This window comes from Mustela erminea, chromosome 8 (genome assembly GCF_009829155.1).
Source record: "Mustela erminea isolate mMusErm1 chromosome 8, mMusErm1.Pri, whole genome shotgun sequence".
Lineage (NCBI taxonomy): Eukaryota > Metazoa > Chordata > Mammalia > Carnivora > Mustelidae > Mustela > Mustela erminea.
The window spans coordinates 11,969,111-11,994,435 of NC_045621.1; the positions used below are offsets into that span (position 1 = coordinate 11,969,111).

General features: G+C 42.2%; 1 protein-coding gene across 3 annotated transcripts in view; it reads left to right on the forward strand.

Moving 5' to 3' along the window:
• Positions 1 to 13,057: 13,057 nt before the first annotated feature.
• The window catches only part of SPATS2L (spermatogenesis associated serine rich 2 like), a 96,165-nt gene continuing 83,897 nt past the window's right edge, over positions 13,058 to 25,325 (forward strand). For 2 of the 3 annotated variants that reach the window (XM_032354352.1, XM_032354355.1), the window contains exon 1: positions 23,461 to 23,521. In XM_032354352.1, coding sequence (XP_032210243.1) covers positions 23,483 to 23,521 — 39 coding nt within the window. In that variant the 5' untranslated portion in view covers positions 23,461 to 23,482. Of the gene's footprint in view, positions 13,157 to 23,460; positions 23,522 to 25,325 lie in introns of those variants that run through there. The other variant, XM_032354353.1, reaches the window with a different exon arrangement.

Below are 25,325 nucleotides of genomic sequence, written 5' to 3' on the forward strand. Positions count from 1 at the left end.
TAACCTCAGGATCAAGTTGAGGCTCCATAACCTGGTGCATAGACGTCTTTCTCTCTAGATTCATCTCTTCATTTGGTTCTAGGGATAATGATCACGCTGTCAAGCCCAAATGTCTTTCACATCTTGGCTTTGGCGTATCCGAGTTCCTCTGCTAAAATCATGTTCTCCCTTTTCGTTCCTCTTCACTGCGCCCCCTTCCTCTGGGTAATCAGGATCCAAGTAGGTCTGACCTCCATCTTGAAGCTTTCCTTGACTCTCCTAATTTTGCTTATTTGCCCCTTTCCCCCACAAGTCAAAGTGCTCTAATAAGACCTTGTACTTCTCCTCTAATAGTGTGCATTGACATGTGTCCTTTTTATCTGGCTGGTAACCCTCAGCAGAATCAAAAGTTCTCTGAGGCCAGGGTTGGTATTCCACTCACTGTTTTTCTAGTTCTTGGCACGGGTTTGTATATATAGGAAGTTCTTGATAAAATGTTCTTGAATAGAATAGGACTAGAAGACATATATTCAAGGCCTGGCCCTGCTGCTTTTTAGTTGGCAAGTTCCTTATACACTTCAGGTCTTTTTATAAAAAGAGAAATTTCACTGAGATGTTTTGAAGTTCTTTTCCAACATGAACATGCTGGGATTCTAATGCAACTCATTAGCCACCCAGAAACCATAAATCAGCAGTCATGTCTTGCAAATGATCAGTTGAGCGCATTGCCATGGACTTAATTTCTTGAGCACAGATTGATTATTTCATTCTACCCACTTCTATACATTAGTGGTCAACAGACTCATGCCTGTTCTTATGTTGATATTTTTGTTCTTGACCCAAGGGTTTATTTTCTACAGGGTACTCTCTTCATTTTATACTGATTGGCACATCTGAAAAGGCTTCTTAAGCCCAAGAAAATAAGGTCTGTTTATGTCTACTTTTTTGTTCTTACGTCCATCTGTTTTTACCTGGAGGGAGTTAATAAAACTTTTTGCTGTGCCAAGAATTTCAAATGAAGGTAATTTAAGAAACTATTAGATGAGAACTGTAGTCTCAAATAAGAAACAAAATCTGCCATTTTTGCTGATCACTCATGGACTTGAGTTGCCAATAGGTGTAATACCATATATAATTGTGTGAAGTATATGAGATGAAAATAAAAGGAAAAAAGAGAACCACTGACATGCCAGCAGTAAAAGGGTTAATGTCAAATGTGAACCATCACAGTGACTCCCAGGTGATGTCTGCCGGGTAAACTTCCTGCTCAAAGAGTCCAAGGCCACTACGGACGGTATTTGTACTTATACACTCTAGACGTTGCTAATGATCATAGGGATCACAGTATTAGTATATCTCAGTTACTTCTTGTTAGTAAATTAAACATGTTTAGTTATTTCATTCATATGTTATATGTCCTAATCAAAAGTAGTAATTTTACTAAGAGTTTCCCCAGATATAATTAGCTTTTCCTAAAATTTGCTCTGTATTTCTTGGTAATTGTGACCTATTCAAACTTGAAAACAGACTTAACATTTTTCAAAAGTTGCTTCTTAACCGTATTGCAAAGTCTTGATCAGTGTTATTAAAATGATATACCTAATGGGATAAAACATCAGGACTCTTAGGCAACTCACTACACATGATTTTTGTTTTCTGCTTTTCATTGAAAGTTTTCTTGCCCAATGCAAAATTCTTTTTGTCTTTGGACGAAACTGTATTTGGCCTAGCTGATAGGCTAATTAGCATTAGGATCTTTTCCCCTCTATCTCTGTTATTTTTATGCATTGTTGCTTATTTAGCAGTCCATGGTGATCTCTGACCTCCTGACTCAGCAAAGCCCACTTCCAGGTCAGGTGGCCATGACCTCGTGTGGACAGAGCAATTTGTTAGCAGGACACCAGGAAAACACCAAAGGCAAATGGATTTGTTGTTTCTTTACTGACAAATTACTCTGAGCTCAAAACACAGCCAATGAAAGTGATTTGATGACTCAAATACTTGGTATAGAAACTCTGATGAAAGTCTGTACTTTTCAAGAAAATAGTATATCTTTATTTTATATGGAAAATAAGTTGTGGTTTATTTGGGGGACAGTTTTTATATTTGATTACAGATTATGTAAATGACTTTGCAAAAAGTAGATCAGAGGAATTAAGAAAATAATGCTCATATTTACATGTCTGAGAGTTGAAAGTGAATTCCAGTTTTTATGCTGCATATGGGGTATATGAATATGTAAATGAAGTTCAAATCCCTGAAAGTTACTGGTCCTGTTGATGAATCAATGAAATAGTACTATAAATTTGGCTGTGTTCTTCTAGTATGTTAATTACTTCCATCATTAAGATCAATGATTTTTTTTTTAAGATTTTATGTATTTATTATGAGAGAAAGTGAGAAAGAGAACACAAGCAGGGGAGAGGCAGAGGCAGAGGGAAAGAGATCATCTCAAACAGACTCCCCACTGAGCCCAGAGCCCCATGTGACACTATATCTCACAACCCCAAGATCATAACCTGAGCCAAAACTCAGAGTCAAACACCCAACCGACTAAGCCATTGAGACACCCCAAGATCAATGATTTTTAATGGCAGGTGGTTACGGATGCAGTTACCAAACAACGTAGTGCTTTGTCTCATAGCTCTGACTTTTAAAAATCACTTAATTTGGTATTTCGGTAACATCACAGGAAAATAAGAATGTTTTCCTTACCAAAAGATTGAGAAACCCTGTTTTAATTAATCTGCAGTTAAAAACAGGTTGGTTAATGGCAGGATTTATGACAGAGAAGAAACGGACAATAAGCTGTCCCATGCAGCAGGAATCCAGATGTTCCAAGGGTAGGCAGAAGGGTGGGTATCTGTAAACCCAAGAAAGGACACACACCTGGCAAAGTTAAAAGGAGGAAGGAAAAAAATACAGTGTCCAGAACAGTTTCTTGCACATAGTAGGCACTCCGTAAATAGTTTTGAGAGAATAAATGAACTGAGACCTTCCAGCCATATCAAGCATTGGTGTCATTTACTTCTGATACAGCATACAATAGTGACCCAAAAATAATAAATGGGAGTGATGAGAAACTTAAATTCCTTAGGCATCTGCTAGAAGTCTTATTCATGTTTAAAGGCAGACAGAATTTCAGATACCAATTTACCTTGTTTTCATCTCTAGGAAGGTAAAGGAAGTGAAAGGAGCTACTACTTTGGATCTAATTTTAACGAAGAAGAGATTGGTTGGTGAAATAGAGGTAGAAGGAAACTTGATCCATTTATTCAATAACATTTGCATGGCTACTACGTGCCAAAACTCTTGGAAGATAGTGACCATGTCATTTTAGCTTTTATGATAACCAAAGAGCAGGTGATGGAGATAGCCAGATGTGTATCTCAGATATTAGGAGCGAAATTGCGAACCTCAGAGAAGAAATAAATAGGATTCTATAGGGGAAACTAGATTAAAGAGATGAGAAACCCAACTTTTAAAACTGAGATTAGGGCTCTTTCTGTGTGCTCTCAAAGCTTCTTAAACTTCCTTCTCAAATTCGTATCACACTGGATCATGAGTGCTTTTGCACTCACTTATCTATTTGTTGTGAAACTTTAAGCTTCAAGAGGGCAGCACTATATCTATCATGTTTATCTTTGTATCCTAGTAAATAAGACCGAACTTGGCATATAGCTGATGATACCCAGTAAATGACACACACACGCGCATGCAGATGCGCGTGGACACTCATTATATATGTAATGAATTAAGCAAAAAAAAAGATGAAATTCTGATAATGATGAGTATTTTCCAAGATTATCAAAGTTAATGCACACACACACACACACACACACACATTTGTCAACTCTGAGAGTCCACAGTTTTTTGAACAATTAGAACTAGAGGTCTGAAAGTTCTAAAACAGGTAAAGAGATGGCCATGGCCGCAAAGGGCATGCTCGAATTAACTCAAAATATAAAAGGCCGTTTAAAGAAGAATGCAAGGACAGGCAAATAACCAAGAACAAATACCAAAGAGAGAGATAATCCCACTAGAATGGTGTCAGGAAGCCTAGAGTCCAGAGTGAGCTGAAGTATGTAAAAAAAAATTCTAAAAACAACAAAAGGGACTTAAAAAGCTGGCAAGGAACAATTCTACAGAAAATGAAGGTCGCAGAATAAACCAGATGTAGAAAATTAGAATGCTTATGATGCCAAGTGTGTTGTTCCCATTTTTGATAATAACATAGTTACAATTTCTTGTCAAGAGTGGAGTATTATTTTTAGTTGTACTTTTTACTGTAGAATTTTATTTTGCTATTGTAGAAAAAAGTACAAGAGAAGGACAGGACCTCTGACGAGAAAAACAAAGGACTGTTCATCTCTTCTTATTCTTGGCTTTTAATCAAGGATCATGATTTCCCACCTGGTAAGGGTAGAACAAAATGATGATAAGAGGAAATTGAGGCCCGTGGCAACCTAATACCAGATCCGTAGCCCTTCCTGGTGGATTGGGGTCTCCTGGCCCAGATTGCATCTACGGGCCTGAGAACACTCAGACCTATGACTTTCCCTCTCCAACCACCCATCTTGAAGGAATGTCAGCAAATGGATAAAGCCCCAAATGCCCGGGGATTGGCAAAAAGAGAAAACATAGAATCTCAGCAGAATTTTAGAATTCATTCTGAAATCTTTGAGAACATTCAGAAATGAAAGTGATAATCATTAGACGCCAACAAGAAATCAAGGGGGACTAAATGATATTCCTGTTCGATAGAGTAATTGGAATGCAAGATGAAGAAAATGTGGTAGTGGGTGCCTGGGTGGCTCAGTGGATTAAAGCCTCTGCCTTCGGCTCAGGTCATGATCCCAGGGTCCTGGGATCGAGCCCTGAGTCGGTCTCTCTGCTCAGTGGGGAGACTGCTTCCTCCTCTCTCTGCCTGCTTCTCTGACTACTTGTGATCTCTGTCTGTCAAATAAAGAAATAAAATCTTCAAAAAAAAAAAAAAAGAAAGAAAATGTGGTAGTTATGGTATAGAGGAATATCATGCAGCCAGTTTTTACAATATCTCCAGATTTCATTGTGGATTTAATAGAGAAATATGAATGGAATAACAGTAGTTGTGCAGATTCACAAGTAGGTTTGCATAACCAGACCCAAAGAGTATTGAAGATTATGTCCATGTGATCATAGAAAGTGATTTACAGGGGCGCCTGGGTGGCTCAGTGGGTTAAAGTCTCTGCCTTCAGCTCAGGTCATGATCCCAGGGTCCTGGGATCGAGCCCCACATCGGGCTCTCTGCTCCATGGGGAGCCTGCTTCCTCCTCTCTCTCTCTGTCTACTTATGATCTCTGTCTGTCAAATAAATAAATAAAATCTTTAAAAAAAAAAAAAAAAGGAAAGTGATTTACAATTACTTCCGTTTTATTCTAGATTCTTCTTTAATAATGACTTTAACAATGATGAATTGGATTAAAAATAATAGAAATAACAGATACCTGTTGATTCTTATGTGTCAAGCACTGTTCTGTTACTCTGCATATATTAGTTTATTTAATCCTTACCACCATCCCATGCAGTCAATACTTTATTCCCACCTTATAGATGAGTAAGCTGCAGCACAGAGTTTAAGTGACTTCCTCAAGGTCACACATATCTTAGGCGTCAGAGCTGAGATTCAAGCCCAGATTGTGTACTTAATGGCATAAGTTAGATAAATGATATCCTTCAAGCTTGTGAATGACTGAAGGGAAATGTAGAGCTGGAGTGGAAAGTTGTAGATTTTGTATCCAAAAGAATTCCAGTCAACTGGAAAAACTGGCCAAATTAACAAGACAAAACTGATTTAAAATAAATATATCCACATGCAGTTAAGTTCCCAAAAAAATCAACTCTAAAAGTAAAGATTGGGGAAAATGGAACTTAGTAATGGATCGAATAGATCGAATGAGAAAATCTTGGGAATTTCATTAATATAGGCTCATTATGACCAATGTGTAGTGTGATGTGATTGTCAATAAAATGCAAACTTAGGTTGCATTAAAAAAAGGAATAAGCCCATAGAATGAATATATATACAGACTGTTGTACAATATCTTGGTATATAATATGATATAACATAACATATGGTATAGGTATCTTCTATACCAGGGTGAGACGACACAACACTATGTCACATGAAGAGTGAAAGCACTCGCATAAAGAAGGTTCTGAAGTTTCGACAATACAAAATGTTTTATCCATAAAATAATTTAGAGATTTGTGAAGTCCTTCCCCAATCTAACATCCTGTGATTCTATGAACAATTTTATACTGGAATAGAGAAAGCATATGTAGGACAAATGTGACACGTGGGGAAGTGTCCTCAGACTATCCGAAGGCCTAGCTAGGAGCCTTGCATGGGAAATTATGGGAATATAGGTTGACTCCATTATTACCTAAGAATTTACTCAAAACTAGTCTCGTGCCGCAGCCGCTATATTAAGAGGGGCAGAATCTCCATCATGGAATTTGTTTGAGCAGACACCGGATGGCTACTTAGCGAGGGTGCTGGAAAGGAGGCTCACTTGTAGTCAGGAAGACAGGAGACTTCTGAGTCTCTTCTGACTCCAGATTCCAGAAGAGTGGACAATTACTAGACCTCTCTCTGTGAAAGGAAGTGAGGGAAGTGAGGGAAGGTAGTGAGGGAAGGATGTTGAGTGTTGAAGCTGTTCCAGCTTGCAGGACTGTGGGTAAGTTGAGATCTGGAGATGCATTCCATGGGAGTCAGATAGAGTTATGAACCAAATCAAACAAAAAAATCTAAGCTACACAGAAAGTATTTGTGCCTTTCTGGTGACAATTTTCTTTCGATTTTGCCTCAGTGGTAAGTCACAAATTATTTTCCAACAAAGCCATATATTTGGAAGCATTTCGCATCTTTTTTTTTTTTTTTAAGATTTTTATTTATTTATTTGACAGAGAGAGATGACAAGCAGGCAGAGAGGCAGGTAGAGAGAGAGGCAGGCAGAGGCAGGCAGAGAGAGGGAGAAGCAGACTCCCCGCTGAGCAGAGAGCCCGATGCGGGGCTCGATCCCAGGACCCTGAGATCATGACCTGAGCCGAAGGCAGCGGCTTAACCCACTGAGCCACCCAGGCGCCCCAAGCATTTCGCATCTTGCCTACAAGCAGGCTCTTTCCATGACCATCTCAGACCCCTAGGCACAAAAAGCCCAGAGGAAATATTTCACTTCTGGGAGTATGCCTAGTATCAGCTAGACCTAATCTGATTTCAGTGTTCATTTCAAGCTTTTAAACAATATGACAATGGCAGAATGAGATACTTCATGGGAAACGTAGAGGAAAGACTGAGGAATGATTACAAAACCACCTTGCCTCCCCTTTTGGAATCCTGGAGTTGCAAGGGACTCAGAGGTCCCCCATTTTCCTGAACTATAAGTGAGTCCCTTCTCCAGCATCCCACTAAGTGGTCACCCAGCCTACGCCTGAATAAATCCTGTGCCAGGAGACACATGACTCTTACAACAGCACCTTCCACTTAAAGACACCAGATGTTAATATTCCATGTCAACTCTACCTCAGTTGGAAATTTTTTTAAAAATTTAAAGAATAACAAAGACATAAGCGGTAACAGGAAGAAGGGGGAGGGAACACAAGGAGATAGCAAGTAAAGGGAAAGGTGAGCAGGAGGATAAAAATGGTTTGGCAAAGTGTATTCCACCAAGATAGGTCCTCACTGGGAAGTGGAGAACAAAATTTAAAGCATTGAGAAAATATTGGTCATTCCATTGATAATTTTTCTAGCCCATTTGGCTTTTCTGCCAAGCCAGCTTTACATTTCTAATTCTAATGCTTGTGAATACAAAGACTTCCCAACTGGAGTGAACCCATGAAATAGTTTTTAAACAGTTTGCTTTATGTGCGTTGAACCAAAACAATGGCAGCAGTCTAGGGAGATAAGCCCATGCCTGGGAATCAGTTTCAGACACTGGAGTCCCTGCCTTGCTATTGACCAGCTCTGGGAACTTGACCTGAACTTCTCTACACCTAGTTCCCGTATCTGAAACAAAGGATAAAACCCAATGCAGTGCTTGAGGAGTTTTTGTTTTGTTTGCTATTGTCTTCCCCAGCACCTAAGACAGTGCCTCACAAAAGGAGGTGCTCACTAAATGTTTGCTAAATGAATGAATGAATGAGCTCAGTGTATGATAGCTCTTGCTAAAGGCATGACAGTGTTATCAGACATGAGAAGTCTTTGTAAAGCAAGAGGCTGCTGGATTTTCCAGAGATTTGAAGAAGGAGAATGCTTTGTCACAGATCAATTTATTTTTTCCCCATCATATGGCATAGCTTCAGGATTTTTTAAAAAATTAAACTAAAACTGTGAGCATTATGTAGTCTTGGTAGTCTTTCCTTATCCTTCCCCAATGTTTTCTATGAGGTTATCTAGAGTGGTTTCATTCTGTCTAGTCATATATTAGAAGACTTGAAATGAAAAATGAAACCAACTGAAGTCTGGCTGGCAGCCATTCAGAAATAGATTTTTTTAAAAAGTAGATTAATTTTCAGAGACATTTTCCCTCTTTAACACTTACTTATATATTTAAAAGAACCACTTAGTGAAACAAACAAGAGTGTCTTTTCAGTGTCTGGTTATCTCTTTTTCAAGACCAATTTTGGTAAATGACATAATATTAACTGTTAGGTATTCCCAGGATACAAGTCAGGTAAAAAAAGAACCAAATGAAATTTTTAATGCAATTTATGAGTTACTTTCCTAGAGTGATGAAACTCAGCTGCATAGTTTTTGTTTTGGAGTATATATTTAATATTAGTCAGATTAAAGTGTATATTTTTGCAAAACTGAAGAGACAAATAATCAAGTTGCATCAAGTTGAAATGGTTAAAAAAAAAAAAAAGGTCAAGTTTTCAATTCAGCATATCAAAAATAATAGAGAAAATTGGGTTTGGTTTCAGAACCCATAACCAAAAATGACAGGGGAGTGGGCCAGAGAATTGGGGTGGGGAAAGATGACAAGGAACTCTCCCATTTGCTAAAAAGAAAGCAAAACCAGGACGTCATCTCTTTGCCGCATTACAAGCAGGACAAGTGTATAACCGAAACCTCACCACACACCTTTCGCGAACTGCTTTCCGAGGTCATCTAATCGCTTATCCCTGCTACTCTTAACTCTGTTCAGAGCCAGTCTTAAAATTATACTGCATTACAATAAGCTAAACACTTTGCATCTATCCAAGATACGTAGCGGACCCCCAATAAATATTTATCAGTTGGCTTCTGTGAACTCTGGAGGCAGGCTTTCTCTCCGGCCTCACACGTGACTTACGTGTTTCCGCCAGAGGGGTTTCCGGTTTGCCTTTCCTCTTCACCGGGAATGCTGTTCCCATCGCTGCCAGAACTTCCCTAAAGCAGTCTAAAACGGTCCCTCCCGGCAGAAGTCCTGTCTGAAAACCCACCTAAGCTAGAGCCTTCTTGCCCCTCTAGAAGCCCCTTTTATAAACGTGACTGTAGACATTACAGGATAATTTAAGATGCCGGTCTTATTTCTCTTGGTTCTGACACACCCCACCCAATGCCCCACGATGTCCATCCCTCCAGAAGGGGCACTGAGTGTCATTTCCCACAGGGACACACGTGTGCATATTACCCCCTTCATGCAGTGTCCAGCTCGCAGGCAGTGCCCTCAAGAGACTTCTATGACTGGATATTGACATTTTTAGCATCAGTAAAAAATCAAACAACCCCGATTGCTTGTGTCTATCAATCCTCCAAGGATGGGAATGGTGGAATCAAGGCGGTAAGAGATGGATCTTTTCCATAGAACAAAGGATCAAAACCTAATACATTTACACCTGAAAATTGCTTTAAGGTAGGTTGGATGACTAACAGTCTTCCGAAGGGAAATAATATATGGTATTATATTTATTTGAGAGGCCTGTACAATATTTGAACTACTGTACAAAAACCAGTTTTGATGCAATCTTTAGAAAAATGGTTTAGAAGAGATTAAACTACATATTGCTGAGGCCTATAGACCATCATAAGCATGCGGTGCTTTCTGAACTTCCCCCAGTGCGAGCTGAGCCACAGGGCAGGCTGGAGAAAGGGTCAGGTGCGTGCTCCCAGGCCTTTCATGCTATAAACTAAAGGAGTAAACAGGTAGACCAGGAAAGAACTGGTCTTTCTACAAAAGAACCCACAGCGTACATATGGGTGTACACAGCAATAAAAATCCATATGTGTGGGTAGAGTTCATAGGGGTGTATATAAATGGTAGTGGTTAAATGTTGTTTAGCGTTGGGTAGAAAGCCAATTAATTTTTGTTTTCTCATATTCCATAGAAAGTGTACAGTGTCAGCCCTTCTCTTTTGGGCAGAGTATAGGTTTTGATGGAGAGGAGTGAACTAGAGGGTTAGTCTAGTGACCTGGTTACCCTAAAAACAAGACTTTAGGTGAGGAAGAAATAAAACAAGTAGAAGACATTGGGGAAGTTACCTGCTTAAAGAGATGGGGCACCTGCAGTTTGAGATGGGAAGATGTGGAGGGCTTCAGTGTTCATGATTAGACCTTGACCTTGAGAATGACCAAAATATTGCCGGGTAAGAGGAAGAGGAGGATAAGGAGTGGATTGGAGGATGTGTAAAGTGATGTAGCTAGAACAGCATTCCATGCTGCTGGTTTTAATAGTGGCACTTAAAATGATAACCCAGTCCTAGATGTTGAACGCCAAGGAATGAATTATTAAAGGCTCATTGCAATCAAAGAAGGAAAAATAAAATGAGAAGACATTTATTCCTCTTTTCCACGTCTTCCCTGAACATTTAATTGTCCAAGACACTCTGCTAGATACTTTGGAAAAGAGAAAGGAGAAGTGGAGTTTATCAGAGACAGGCCTTTGAAAGGGAAAGGATTCTTTCTGTAATTCATTAAATCTATAAATATCTTGTAGATTTGAAGTACTTTTAAAGTCCGTATTAATTTTCCCACCATAGCCTATTTCAGGTGACAAATTTGTATTTTTTATTATAATTAGAAATTGAAAGAAAATTTACTAAGATAGTAAATATGAACTGTAGAATTTTTAGCATATCATAAAATGGTGAAAATGAGTTTTTATTATCCGTGATTGCATTAGAATAAACTCAAGGGCATTAAAATCATATTCATTCACTCTCTTTTATCCATCCTTAATACAGTTACCTGAAATCAGAATGTATGAAAGGAAATTAAGTACTTTCTAAGTTGTTCTCTAATTAGCTGTAAGACTTCATTTGAACTTTGCTCTCTCTGTATTGTAACTGCCTATCGTCCTCTGAAGAGTACCTTAGCTGTGAGTTTGGTCACCAGAGCTTCGATCACATCTGGTTAGCTACACGGCTGGAAACTCTGACCTGGCCTGGGTTTCCAAGCCATTCTGCGGCGAAGAGGTCTTTGTGAGAAAGAACAAGAAGAACAAATGACCCTGTGGGCACAGAGCCCTGTGAATTTATATCCCTCTGGCAATGCTGCATCCGGGCCTTAGCCTGCCACCCACGCCTCCCTGGAGTTGTCCTGGTCCTCCCATAAGGTGTCAGTGTCCCGGGGAGGGGAGGGCATAGCCCTATAAGGACACTTTGTGGTCAGAAGGTTGCGTTTTGAGGGCCAGCCCCATTACTGGCTAGCTGCATGACCACCTAGATGCCAGGCTTCATTTCTCACCTGTAAAATGAGGAATATGGAAAAGCAATCACACAGGCTGTGGAGGAATCCAGTGAGATGATTTCTCTACTTATATTTATTTTCTAACACCTGCTGTGTGCCCAAGCACTGTTTTCATCACTTTTACGAACATGAACTCATGTCACCGTCATTACCACCCAATGAGGTCCTTATTATTAGCATCCTCATTTTACTGGTGAGGAAGCAGAGCCATTGAGAATTCTGTGTCTGCCCAAATATCAAGACTAGTAAGAGGCAGAATTGGGATCCTGGTAATTATTTATTTTCCATCATAAGAAAATAAGGAAGAATCGAAATAGCAGAAAATTGGCAGTTTCCTTTCTGTAATCATTTGTGGACGGGCACTCTGGATGTTGACGGAAGCACCTAATTCACGCCCAGGCCTCTAGCACTCTACCATAGGGCCAGAGGTTGCGGGGGGGGGGGGGGGGGGGGGGTGGCGCTCCTTGGATGACTTTGCCTGTGGGTCGTGACTCACATGGGCTCTATGCTGGGGACCAAGACAGGCCTGCCCCGAAGGAGAAATAGCATCTTTTTGAAAATATGTTGAATTCACATACTCGTTTTTTTAAAAATCAAACCAGCAAACAGAGGTAACATACATAGGACTAACTTGCCTCTAGGTAGAACAGGCGTGACAGGTAAGAAAGCCTTCTCCATTCTGCCTTCCCCTCCACAGCCAGGGGTTATCCCCACCCCCATACATCTCCCATGAGCTTTTCACCGGTAAGGACTGAACGTTCACCATGAGAATTTCATTCCTCCGGATGAGAGCATGACCCTTCGTAAAATGTACATACCCGTGGACATGGTAGTACACGATTCACTTAGTGCACAAGTAGCCAGCAGATGCTTCCTCCAGTTAGGTCTAGAACCTGGAACAGGTTTTAGAAGGGGGAGGGGATAGGGCAAGCCACAGGGTGTCGTGCCAGGAATGTTTGCTAATTGATTGATAGGCCTGCACTAGTGTCACGGGACGATTAGAAGCCTTCCGCAGATGACCATACCCAGAAACTGACCTTTGGAATGATGACTAGAGTCCCAGCCTGTATGTCCCTTAGCCTCCGAGGCAGTCCGTGTAAAGGTTGCAAGTTCGGTCTTAGAGCTGCGCCTTCCCTAGGATAGGAAGATTGGAGAACCGGGAATTCACTCGTAAGAGCCTGAAGGCAAAAGCACTGGCCAGTTAGCAAGCCGTTTCCCGAAGGTGAGTCCCTCCGAGCCTCAGGTGTAGGCCATCAGCCTACTGCGGGTTAGTGGGCCACACCCTGCCACCTACCCTGGTTTCTGATACCACCCGCGTCACTACTGAGATGACTTACTGGTCATGGTAAAAGCATGTCAATAAAGGTGGCCGGTCGGAGAACTGGGCTTATCTGCCTGGTGAGAGAGCCAGAAGCTCAGCCTTGCAGGAGGAGCCCTGATTTGGGACACGCTGGGAAGCCTTAAAAAGTGAGTTGAGGTTGATTTTGTCAGAAAGCCTTAGGAGGAACAGTAATTGTGCTGGGGGGGCTGGGGGTGCTGAGGGGTAGGGGTTATCAATGCATTAGAGGGGCTGGCTCCTTGTGGGTTCTCTCCTGCTGGATATCAAGGTGCTGCCTCAGTTTCCTAGTACTCCCTCCCCACCCAAGGCTGGGGCCTGTGAGGCAATCATCTTAGACTATCTTTACTGGGCCAGTGCCATTTCAAGGAAGCAGGAAAAACCTTTCCATGCTACTTGGAGAAAATCATTAAACGTTTACTCAAAGAGTTCTGACTTCATGAATTAGGAATGTTGTGAGCTTCTTGGAACAGAGGTTTCTGCAAGGAGACACCGCTCTGAAAAACGGATGGTTCCTTTACCAGGTGTTTATTCCACGACAAATGAGCCAGCTTCCACAGAGCTGGCTTCGAACGTGTAGCTTCTCTTTGCCACGTTGAGTTAGGATTTCTCTTTGCCAGTCCAGAGTTATGTTGCAGAACCACGATGCATGTTTTCTTTAGAGGCGACTATCAGGGTTTCTTTTATAAAGTTGCTGTAAAAAGTTTTTAAAAAGCATGCAGCCCCCGCTGGCCGCGAGCCCGCCTTGCCCCCTCTGCCGTGAGGGTGTCTGCAACGGCCCTGGGGCTGCTCTGCCCTGCTGCTGGAGCCAGCTCCGTTCCAGCTCTGATTTCCTGAGTCTACACTCTTGATTTCCTTCTCCACCTCCTCTGGCTTTCGTCTGTGTTTTCGTGTCCATGTCTGTCTCCCTCCGGTGACAGAGGATTGAGTAGGTCCAAGTTGAGCGGTGTGACTCGAGTAAGTAGCTTACTCTCTGTGCTTCCATTCCGTTTTCTGTAAAATGAGGCCAGCATACTCCATAGAATTATTAGGAGGATTAAAGGAGTTAATACGTGCAAGGTGCTTAGTGCGGTGCCCCGGCCACAGTAAGAGTTCGGTTAGGGTTCTTTTGTAACCACTGCACGCAGTCCCCATAGAGCATGAGAACAAGCATTGCCCTCGGTAGGACTTGCCCATAGCTAGGGGACTAGGAAAGAGAAGGAAAGGGTGTCCTTTTTCAGCATTTGGGGAGTCTGTGTAATGCAATTGGTGCTCTGGTGTGTGAAGGAGAACTGCGCTGGGCTTTTGTGTCCACACCCCTCTGGGATCAGAGATTTGCTCGAGGGCCAGGAGGGGGGGATGGCAGCAAGCAGGTGTCATCTGCGGTGAGGGAGCCTGTTAGAGCGTGCTTCTTCCCAACCTCACAAGGCCAGTCACTTCACCTTTCCCAAGGCATCTCTGAAGATGGGCATGTTTTAAAGCCTCGAGCTGACATCACCGCATCTTGAAACATAATTGAACGGCTGGTACAAGTGGGTACTTGCACCGGGCCCAGGTCACCCACATCTCTATGGAAACGCATGTTTGCCTGAAAGCCCAGCGATCAGAAGCAGAGCCTTCCCCGAGCGCCAGCATCGGGTCACTTTTAGTAAAAAGCATTTATTTATATTCTCAAGCCGTCAGAGACATAGGAAATGAAATAATTTCACATTAAATAGAAAAATCCTGCTACAGCTGAATGCTAAGAAAGCCTGCCACACGCCCACCCCGGTGCTTGCAGGGCCCAGGATCCGCTGCATTCATTGATTTGAGTTCCCCTCTGCTCTTTTGCTTTCATTTGCATTCTGCTGCTGCGGGGAGGTGGTTTGGCACTCTATGCAAAATGGGTAATCTTCATTCATACGCATTTGCCAGCACTAAATGGAAAATTCAAAGCCGGGCCTGCCATAGAGTGTGCTTTGTGCTGTCTGCTGCCTCGGCGTGCAGCATACACGAGGGCGGCCGAGCCTCCCGCGCCGGTGCCGGGCTGTTGAGAGAGGTCTGAAACTTGCATCAGCACATCTTGCCCTAGATGCGTTCAAGTGATATTCTAAGTGATTGGAAGCTTTTATCTGCCTCTGGAAGCAGGCCTTTTCAAATAAGTATTGACTGTTAATGACCTGTTTAAATAAAACATTCAATTTTCTTTCTTCTCCCCACAAAGAACTTCGTAGGCAGCGACATTTCTAAACCAGAGGCTAACCCTGCCTTTCAAAAGAGGCAGAGTCTGGGCTTTTTACATGTGAAATTTTTTCTGACATTTGCCCTTAAAATGCTTTTCAGCGAAGTTGTTCTAACAGTGAGTTTAGTACATTGAAGTGTCTTTGAATAAAAATGCAACCTTGAGGGGTTTTTTTCCCCCCTCCAAATTAAACAAAAAAGTCTCGGTAAGTATCTTTATATGAAATTCATATTTCAATCAGTGTTCTCTGTTTCATTGTTTATGTGTCCTCATTCCTAATAATTAAAGCAGCTTTCCTCTGAGGAACAAGGCACAGCGCAGGAACTTTTATTAAATTGTGGGAATCAAACCACAGAAGAAAGAGCTAAAGCCCTTGAAACTGGAGAGACCTCAGTAATTACAACACCAGATAAGGAACAGCAAAGGACTGAGGGAAAGGGAAAAGAAGGATTAGGCCACGGGAGAGTCCAGCCACAGAAACCCTACGTACTCTTCCGTTTAGACGAAGTCCCCGTTTTACCAAAGGAACACCGTCTCCTGCTTAGGTGACACCTGCTTAGGTGACATGCAGGTACCCCCGACTGGTCATGGGGGACTGGACAACTAACTAGTCCCTGACCAGTTTAAAGGTGATCTTCACAGGGAAACACTGCAGATAGCACCCACGCATTTTTTTTTTAAGGTGCATTTTCACCTTGCCTGCTGCCTTAGCAGGCGAATGTTCCCGTCACTCCCAGGGCCCTTCCACCCTTGTAGTCCTGAGAGCCGAAAAGGGCCACAGAGGTCATACTCCGAAGGGTGGAGAATATGCCGGCCCAGAATATGACTGTAGATGTACAGGACTTGCTGCCAAACTGTGCCCCTTTGACCTATTGATTTTCGGGAGCTGAAGGCACTGGGAAAACAGCAAATGCAGGGAGAGGCTGCATCTGAGCTCCCCTTGGGCAGTTTTGTCAACCACATAAGACTGTTGACTCCTGTCACAGGAGAGGAGCCTAGGAGTCGACATCACACTCAGACACACTGTGTCACGAGCTGTCGAACCTCTCATCCCTCCTAAAAATCATTTGCTGTCCCCTGAGAGGCCTACACCCCTCCTCTCCTTTCCCTGTGAAGATGGGATTTGATTCTGCGCTCTAATACGCCTCGGGAGTGTCCTTGCTTTTCCCTCGTATCTCCCGTGTATACAGGAGGTACACGCGTTAATAAATTTCTGTTTATTTTTCTCTTGTTAATCTGTCTTTTATTACAAAGGGAAGAACTCAGAAGGGTGTAGGTAAAAAGTGTTTTTCTTCCCCTACAACACCAGCGTCTTATTCTGTGTCTGGAGACCTGAGGCCCTCACGCTATACAGTGACAATCTAGAAACTTTTTTGCAACATCCGTCAGGACGTGGCACCCCATACAGACAGGTCTGTTCAAAACATCCCGGACCCGTTTCTCACTGACTCAGAGCGCTGCTCTCTGCTGAGGACCCGCTGACGGCAGTGGAGAAGGAAATAAAGGAATCAGTTGTGTTCTACCTCCTTCCAGAGGTAGACCGAGTGACAATGCAGCTGTCTCTTAAGCTCGCACAGGTTAAGGACTGGCACTCCGGGAGACCGCTGGACACTCGGCTATGACCAAGACTTTCTGCTGCTCCCGCTGGCCACACCGAGTAACTGACCACCTGCCTGCAAGGTCGCTTCTCGTGCCTTCTCTCTGGGACAGCCGTGAGCAGACGGCTCAGCAGGCCCTACGTGACCACAGCACTGTCTGGGCTGTACCTGAGTCGGACACCCAGACACTTTAATTACTTGAATTTCGAAAGAAGAAGCAGTTACGCTTCAGGCTCTGGAATGTCATGGAGCCCCTGGGCAGGGTGAAAGAGCCAGGGAGACCCTTCGTTGGCTCAGGGCCAGCTCAGGGCAGCTTTTGACAATCTCCTCTGGGGCAGGAAGCCGCCGGAAAACAACCAGCCTCTCTAACAAGTATATTCCTGTCTCTTGCCGTGTGAGTTCCGTGGTTTTGCACTGCAGCGTGTACAAGGTCCACATAGGTACGGGGCATATGCATCGAGTGCCCGCCCCGCCCGAGAAGCCGATGCGTGGGACGGGCCCCTGCAGTCCCTGCGGGATTCTCGCAGCGCTGCCCATCACAGCGCGCCCCATGACTCGCTTACCGTGACTCTGAGGCGCCAGCAGCGCGACAGCTGTGGGCTCCAGAGTCAGACTGCCCAGGGCTTGAGTCCTGGGCCTGCCACTTACTCGGCAACCCTGGCTGAATTACTGAATTTCTGTGCCTCGGCGTTCACATGTATAAAATGGGGGGTAATCATAATTTCGACTTTATAGGGGGAGAGTTAACTGGAAGAAATGTTTACCAAGCACTTAACAGAGGGCCTGGCATTATAAATGTGTTAATTATTATTAATAATATGCTGGTGGAAAGATCATTCGTTAGTGTAATCTGTGGGAAACCAGCCCCCCATTTATCTCTCTAGGTTTCTGTGAGGCTCGGTGTGTTGTGTGTAGTGGTTGAGATCCAGGAGGAGGCTTTTTCTTAATATTCCCAGGATGGAGACTGGAGAGTAGGGGTTCTCAAAGCTTAGATTGAGATCTGGGGGCCTCTGGGAGGAGGGGGGCAAAATGCTCACTGCTGAGCTGCCCTGACCCCAGACTTCAGTTTCTCTAGTGAGGGGCAGAAAATCGGCCTTTCTAACAAGTTCCTAGGTGACACTGATACTGCCCTTCTGGGAATCAAACTAAGAACAGCTACTCCAGGACAGGACTTTCCAATGGAAACACAGCATAAGCCACATAGGCCATTTAAAATTTTCTAGTAGTCACCTTTAAAAACATAAAAAGAAATGGGCAAAATTAATTTTAATATTGTGTTTTATGTAACCTAATAAGTTAAATAGTATCATTTTGACACATAACAGATCCAAAAAACATTGGGACGACTTACATTCCTTTTTCGTTGTTTTAAGTCCGAAATCTAGGATATATTTTACAGTCCCAGCACATTCTGGTTCAGCCCAGCCACATTCAAATCTGGCTTTGCATGAAAATGACCTAGGGAGTTGCTTTGCTCAGGGCTCAACCCCGTTCTACCAGTTGGCAAGGGGTTCCAGAACTCTCTATTTCTGAAAGCTCCCCAGTTGATTCTGATGATCAGCCAGAAAGTCAAGTGGATCCCCATCTTCTACGAACCTGCTCAGCTTCCCTCTCTGTACATTCTCACTGGGATGTCCGCCTCTTCCCTGTCTCCTTCAGCTACATTATGATAATTTATGAAATACTCTATTAACAGCTCCAATTATGTGTTGTGATCTTTACACTTTTATAAATCATGGAAGAACTTCGCATAAGTGACCTTGAAAAAAAATTGCTAAAATCATTATTTTAAAATTTTTCTTATATATTACCTCTGGTTCCTTGGATCCATTTCAAGAAAAGTGACATAGTACCTGAGAACAGGAAAGTGAATCTAAAGGAGTCATAGGTTTCAGAGAAACAAAAGTGAAACCTCGTTACTGTCTACACAGTAAAACACGAGGGAAACAGAGTCAGAAAGCAATTTGGCATTTCAATACCTTGTTTTCACTCTCTATGTTGTATATGATTGTGTGAGAATTAGAAATACATTTTTTTTTTAAACACAGAGTTTGGTAGCTGATTAGTTTGGCATATATATTGAATTTTACTGATTTGTATTATTTAGGAATGCTGAAACATATTTGCCAGAATTTGTGCTATGCAGATTTATTTTTCATAAAAAATATTTATCTTTGTTATAAACCAATAGATTTCCTGACCGACATTAACGTATATTAAGTAAGACCTTTGCATAATGAATACTTCAGTTTGATACAACTTTGCACATGAAGTGACTAGTGGTAGCTATATTTCTGGATTATTAATTTTGCACCAGAGAAGTATATAGGTGATATATTGGTGATAAATTGTGAAATTCTTTTCTTTGGGATTGATATCTTTTCCTAATAAATTTTTGACTATAGTGTATATATATATATATATATGAATATATATATATATATATACACACATACATACACACACAGACATATATATATGGAAAGAAGTAAGAGATAAACTTGTTATTTCATTTTTGACTATGGAGTATATATATCTATATATGTTATATATAGATAGATATATCTAGACTGAAATAAGAGATTAGTATGTTATTTCATAAGTAAAATTTCAGTCAACAATATTCTTAATCTTTATTTTTCTCTAGGATATGTATAAAACTTAAATGATATCTATGTATGTTTGTAATGTTATTACTGAAAGCAAAGTACAGCTTTAAGGAAAAAAATTTCAAGCAGAACCTAAGCTATTGAACACTATATCGATATCAGAATTTCTGGTTATTTTAATTTTATATTGATTGACAGGCACAGAACACATACCTATGGATTTGAATAACTGGGCTTCAGTAACTGGTCAGTTCTGAGAACACTCTTAAGTGATAGTAGAAACTAGAAACCAGATGCTTTTCCAAGAAGCCAGAGATCCTGTACTTTTCTGTGGATTTAAAGCTCTTTTGATCATCGTATATTAGGATATGGGCATCCATCCCGTCCCGTAATGATAAACTACGATGTGTGGTGACCAAGTGTGACGCAAGGGAATTAAGGAGGCCTGTTGGTCCCCAACACCTGTCGCTCATAGCCTTAGAGGACTCTCAGGTTAGCTCAGAGGTCTGCAACTCTTAAGTTGCCAAACTCTGGGCTTATTACTTTAGAGGATGTGACAATATGTGTCCTGGAGGAAAAGTTCTTTAACTGTGTAAGCTAAATAATGAAGGCACGCCTGGGTGGGTCAGTCGGTGAAGCGTCTGCCTTCGGCTCAGGTCATGATCCCAGGGTCCTGGGATCGAGTCCCACTTTGGGCTCCCTGCTTGGTGGAGAGCCTGCTTCTCCCTCTCTGTCTGCCTACTGCTCCTCCTCCTTGTGCTCTCTCTTTTTCTGACAAATAAATATATAAAATAAGAAAAAAATGTTAAACAATTAAGATTCAGATCAAATTGAGCTGACTGTCCCAGTGGAGTTCATGGCAGAAAAGAGACTTCCAAAAGAAGAGAAGCACAGCACAGTTTCATTTTCACAGGGAGAGGAAGTTAGCTCAGGAAGGGTAACAAGCATATGGCACCGTGCCACGGTGAGGTGTACTTTGGAATACACCAGAGGGACTGGCGCCAGACTGAGGGTGTGGACATTTAACACTGATGATCAACCTTGCCCTCACTTTGTCCTTAGCGATAGGACTCAGTTTGACTACCTGGCCAGTTAAACTCTTTAATTCTTTAGGGCAAACCAAATTTATATTCTATTTAGATTAAAACTCTTCCTCTGGTTTCCATAATTGGAACTACAGTTGATGCCCTCATCTCTCTGTTATGTGCCGGACAGCGGAAAGCCTTGATGTGGAGAGAGCGCTGGAGTCCACCTGGGAGGTGGAGCCTGTAGATGCGGGGCTCCACATGGGGGGAGGGACCAAGAGAAGAAGATGGACAAAGAACAGCCCCCACCATTATCTTGATCTTCTCTTACCATCTGAGAAACCTGTAATAGATCATTTCACCCCTGGAGCCAGCTTTTCCGCACGCAAACAAACACATTCACAGACGTGCGCTCGCGCGCACACCCACACAATGTTGTAATTAATTCACTGGCACCACTACCAAAGAAGAATCTTCTTGAGTTAGACTTTGAGGTCAAAAACAAAGAGAATTGCCAAGGAAATATATATGAATAGATATATATTAAGTAAAAGAAAGCTACACATTCATGTGTGTATTGTTCATCTACAAATAGAGCTCACCATTCAGTGCTGCCGCCTCCTCAGAGCTCAGAAATTTTCTGTCCTCGATGGAATTCTTCCCTGATTCCGCCGTGGATTATGACACTCCAGCCTTAGAAAAGGCTTCACACCCAAATCCGAGGCACCAAAGCAAAATAAAAACAGAACGGTTTTTCTATCAGATTTCACACATCTATAATGGCAAGACTAGATGTGTCCGGAAGATTGGCTAATCTAGTTTAATGAAGGGAGCTGTGGCTCATAGATCTATCCTAACAAATAGCACTAAATCCAGCTATCACCCTGATCCTTCGTAGTTCCACAGGGATAACCCATATCTGCCTCTTCCCCATCCTCATTTTTTCATTCTCTCTCTCACACACACACACACACACTCACACTCACACTCACAGTCACACGCAGAAAAATCCACGTGTGTACACAGTGTGTATTTACATGCCAAAACTTCCATTTGAATAAGAAAATCAACCATCAGAAAATAATTCCATTCCATTCTCTGTTCTTAGTAACTCTCAAGAGCAGCAATAAACAAGAATGAAATTCAGGTATTATTTGCCGTCTAGTATTTTTTTTTAAGAACTTATTTATTTATTAGAGAGAGAGAGAGCATGCAGAGGGAGGGGCAGTGAGAAAGGGAGAGAGAATCTCTGGCTGACTCCCCACTGCGCTGGGAGCCACACTCAGGACTAAATCTCATCACCCCAAGATCACAACCTGAGCCGAAACTCAAGAGTGGGTCACTCTTGGGTGCCACCCAGGTGGCCCCTCTCCCCAGCTAGTATTATGGGCTTTCTCCCATATGCCAACTCAGAGATGCAGAATTGCGATTTGGGACAGTTATTTAAATGGGAGCAATGTGTAATGGCATGGACACTCTTTGCAGAGCATATGGGAATGAGCTGTCTTACTGGAGATGGAGTTTGCAGAGTCTTTCCTGCTAGTGTGCCCAAATGCATGTGTCTGTCATTATCACTTGGAAACTTAAAAAGATGAAATCTTACTATTTATAGTATCTAGTAATAGATAATAATATATCTATGTGGATTTCCTATGTGCATGGTAATAGAGTTAAGATTACATATTGCCAGGCTTTCATCCTAAATCAACAACAAAAAAAGATAATGGATCTGAGTGTATGTTTTATTTAAGACCTGGGTTTAAAAGAAAATGGCAAGGAGAAATCCGAGAATTATTGTAAGTTATCCCTAAATGTATCAACTCTAGATACACTCACTGTAGCATGGGTCAAAAAGAATAAAAGATAGAGTTTCAGTGGTTCTTGATTGACAAAAAGCGTTAAACATGCAAATAGGGAGTGTATTGATATCTTGGCCTATCTTGCTGCTAATTCCTGAACCAGTCTTTGCCCATTTAAGTCATTTATGCTCTATTTCAAAAAGAGATTGAAACTATTAAAGACTTAAGTTCTATCTTCCATAATAATGGGGAAAGATTTAGACCAGATGAGAGGAAAGAAAACACCAACGCTTCTTATTAAGAACACAGATCTTCCCTGAGTGGGTCACTTCACAAGGAAGATTGGACACCCGAGTTAGAAAATCTAAAGAATTTAGGGAGACAGAAAGATTACGGGCAATTTTAAGACTCCATTTCATAGAGATCATGAATTTATAGTCGTTAAAATTATGGTGAAGGAATAGGTATGCCTTGATCTGGAAGGAAGTTCATATGTTGGTAAGTGAAAAAACCGGTTTAAAAACTGTTATGTATGGTGTTTCTTATGTTTAAATCTTGAATCATTTCTTCTGTTTCTTCCTCGAGAGCTTTGGTGTATTTATGTGTATGTAGGAAAGACTGGTTAAATATTTGTTATATTAACTAGAGGCAAATAAAATAACTAAGAGACAGGAAGGATTGGGATGACGATGCTCAGTTAAAATAGGTATGCTTTTCCTTCTCTCAATTTTTTTTAAGGATTTTATTTATTTATTTAACAGAGAAAGACACAGTGAGAGAGGGAACACAAGCAGGGGGTAGTGGGAGAAGAAGAAGCAGGCTTCCTGCTGTGCAGGCAGCTTGATCCCAGGACCCTGGAATCATGACCTGAAACTAAGGCAGCCACCTGGGCGCCCTGCCTCTCACTGTTTTGACCATCTTTCTTTTATTTACTAAGAAATACAGTTTGGGTGCACACGCGTCTGTCTTTGTCATTTTTCATGTCAATACAGTATGCATAAAAGATTTTACATTGTCTTCTAGAGTAATCATAACATGCTTTTAGAACATCTAAGACAAATGCTTAGCTTGAAAGTATTTTTACATTCTAAAATGGTATTTATGATTATGGCTGAATGAAATTGTTTACTATGTTTGGAGAGAGCATGGAAGTAACACTGAGAAATCAATTTTAAAAGTTTAATCTTCTTTTCCTTCTTTATAGGGTTTATTCCACTAGAAGCAAGATGGCTGAACTCAATACGCATGTGAATGTCAAGGAAAAGGTATGATATAGTTACGTATTGGCTGTAGAAACTCCAAACTGGATAGTCTCTAGCTAGTAAAAAATTTAGTTACAATGGAAGAAGGGAAAAATGGTTTTGGGGTATACGTAGTAAGTTTGACACACTAGAAAACCACTCAACAGAAAGAATCATGAGGGGCATTCACTGAATGTGTGTTAAGCATATTTTCATTTTCTCACTTAATCTTGACCATAACCCCATGAAGTTAATTGCATTGTTATTCTCATTTTACAGAGGGGAGAACTGAGACACTGAAAAGCTACGTAATTAGCCTAAGGTCACGTAGCTAGTAAGCTCCAGAGCTGGGATTTGAACCCAGGCAGTACCATTCTACAACTCAAAGTCTTAACCACCATGCTGGGTTACAGCTGAGGACTAGGGTATTAGGTTACACCTCCAGAGATGGCCTCACAGAGAGATGGCCACACCATTGCCTAGTGGTCGTGCTGGATAACCTGTAACGTTTCTTTTAACACAGAGGGTTCATGACTCTGAATATCCTCCCTTCTCATTATTTGTTGGGGTCTGATTATACTTCAAAGCCCTTCTTTTTTTTTTTAATATTTTATTTATTTGACAGAGAGAGACACAGCGAGAGAGGGAACACAAGCAGGGGGAGTGAAAGAGGGAGAGGCAGACTTCCTGCTGAGCAGAGAGCCCAATGCGGGGCTCCATCCCAGGACCCTGGGATCACGACCTCAGCCAAAGGCAGATGCTTAACCAATGAGCCACCCAGGCGCCCCACTTCAAAGACCTGTCTAAGTCTTGTCCTCCTCTGCGAAGTTTCCTCCTGTTAGGGTCAAAACCCCTCACTTCTTTATATACAACCTTGCACTATTAGCTCCTAATGATCATAAACCACAGACCATATGAGACCATGGAGATCAATTCGTCCCAGCCTTTCATCCGGCACCGTGGAGACGGAGGCCCTACGAGAGATTTGTCCACGGTTCTAGGACATGGACAATTTCCCCACCTTCTACAGGGCCACCTCCCACCTCCATTAGACTGGAAACGACTTGAGGGCAGAGTTTGTTGTTAATGTCTTTGTATCGTCACGGTACCTAAAACACAGAATGAGGGATGGGAGAGTAACATTTGTGGAGTCCCACTTTTTTGTCTTTTATTTGGCCAACATGTGTTGGCCTCCTCCTTTGTGCCCAACAGCATTCTAGATGCTGGGATTAGGGAGCTGAACAGGTAGATGAGGTTCCTGCTGCCACGGAGCTTGCTTTTTAGGGCAGGGGAACAGAGAGTCCATATGGAGACCACATAAATACACACAATCTTTTCAGATAGTGGTCTGATAAGGGTGGCTCGGGGAGGGGGTGCTTTCGATGGGGCTGCTCAGCGCAGCCGACTCAGAAGAGGTGGCACTCGAGATGAAGACAACAGGAAAGAAACACCCTGCAAAGAGCCGAGAGCAGAACATTCCAGATAGAAAAGCAAAAGCTCTGGCGGGGGATGGGGGGTGGTAATTTAACGTGTTTGGAGATCACGTGGTCAGTGTTGCCAGAGTGTGGTGAGCAGAGAGGGACAGTAAGGGGAGGTGAGGTCAGCCAGCGCGGCAGGAGTTGGTGTTGGTCGAATATTCACTCTTCGCCTGTGTTCCTGGACTGCCACGGGATCTGCGGGTGGAATCCAGGATTCCACAAACTTGCATGAAAAAAAATGCATTTTCATCTTCACTCACATCCAGATGAAATTTAGCATCGCCTTCAGTCCTGAACGCAAGCGGAGAAAAAAGCTCACGGTTGCAGCAGGAGTACCTGTGACTTTCACA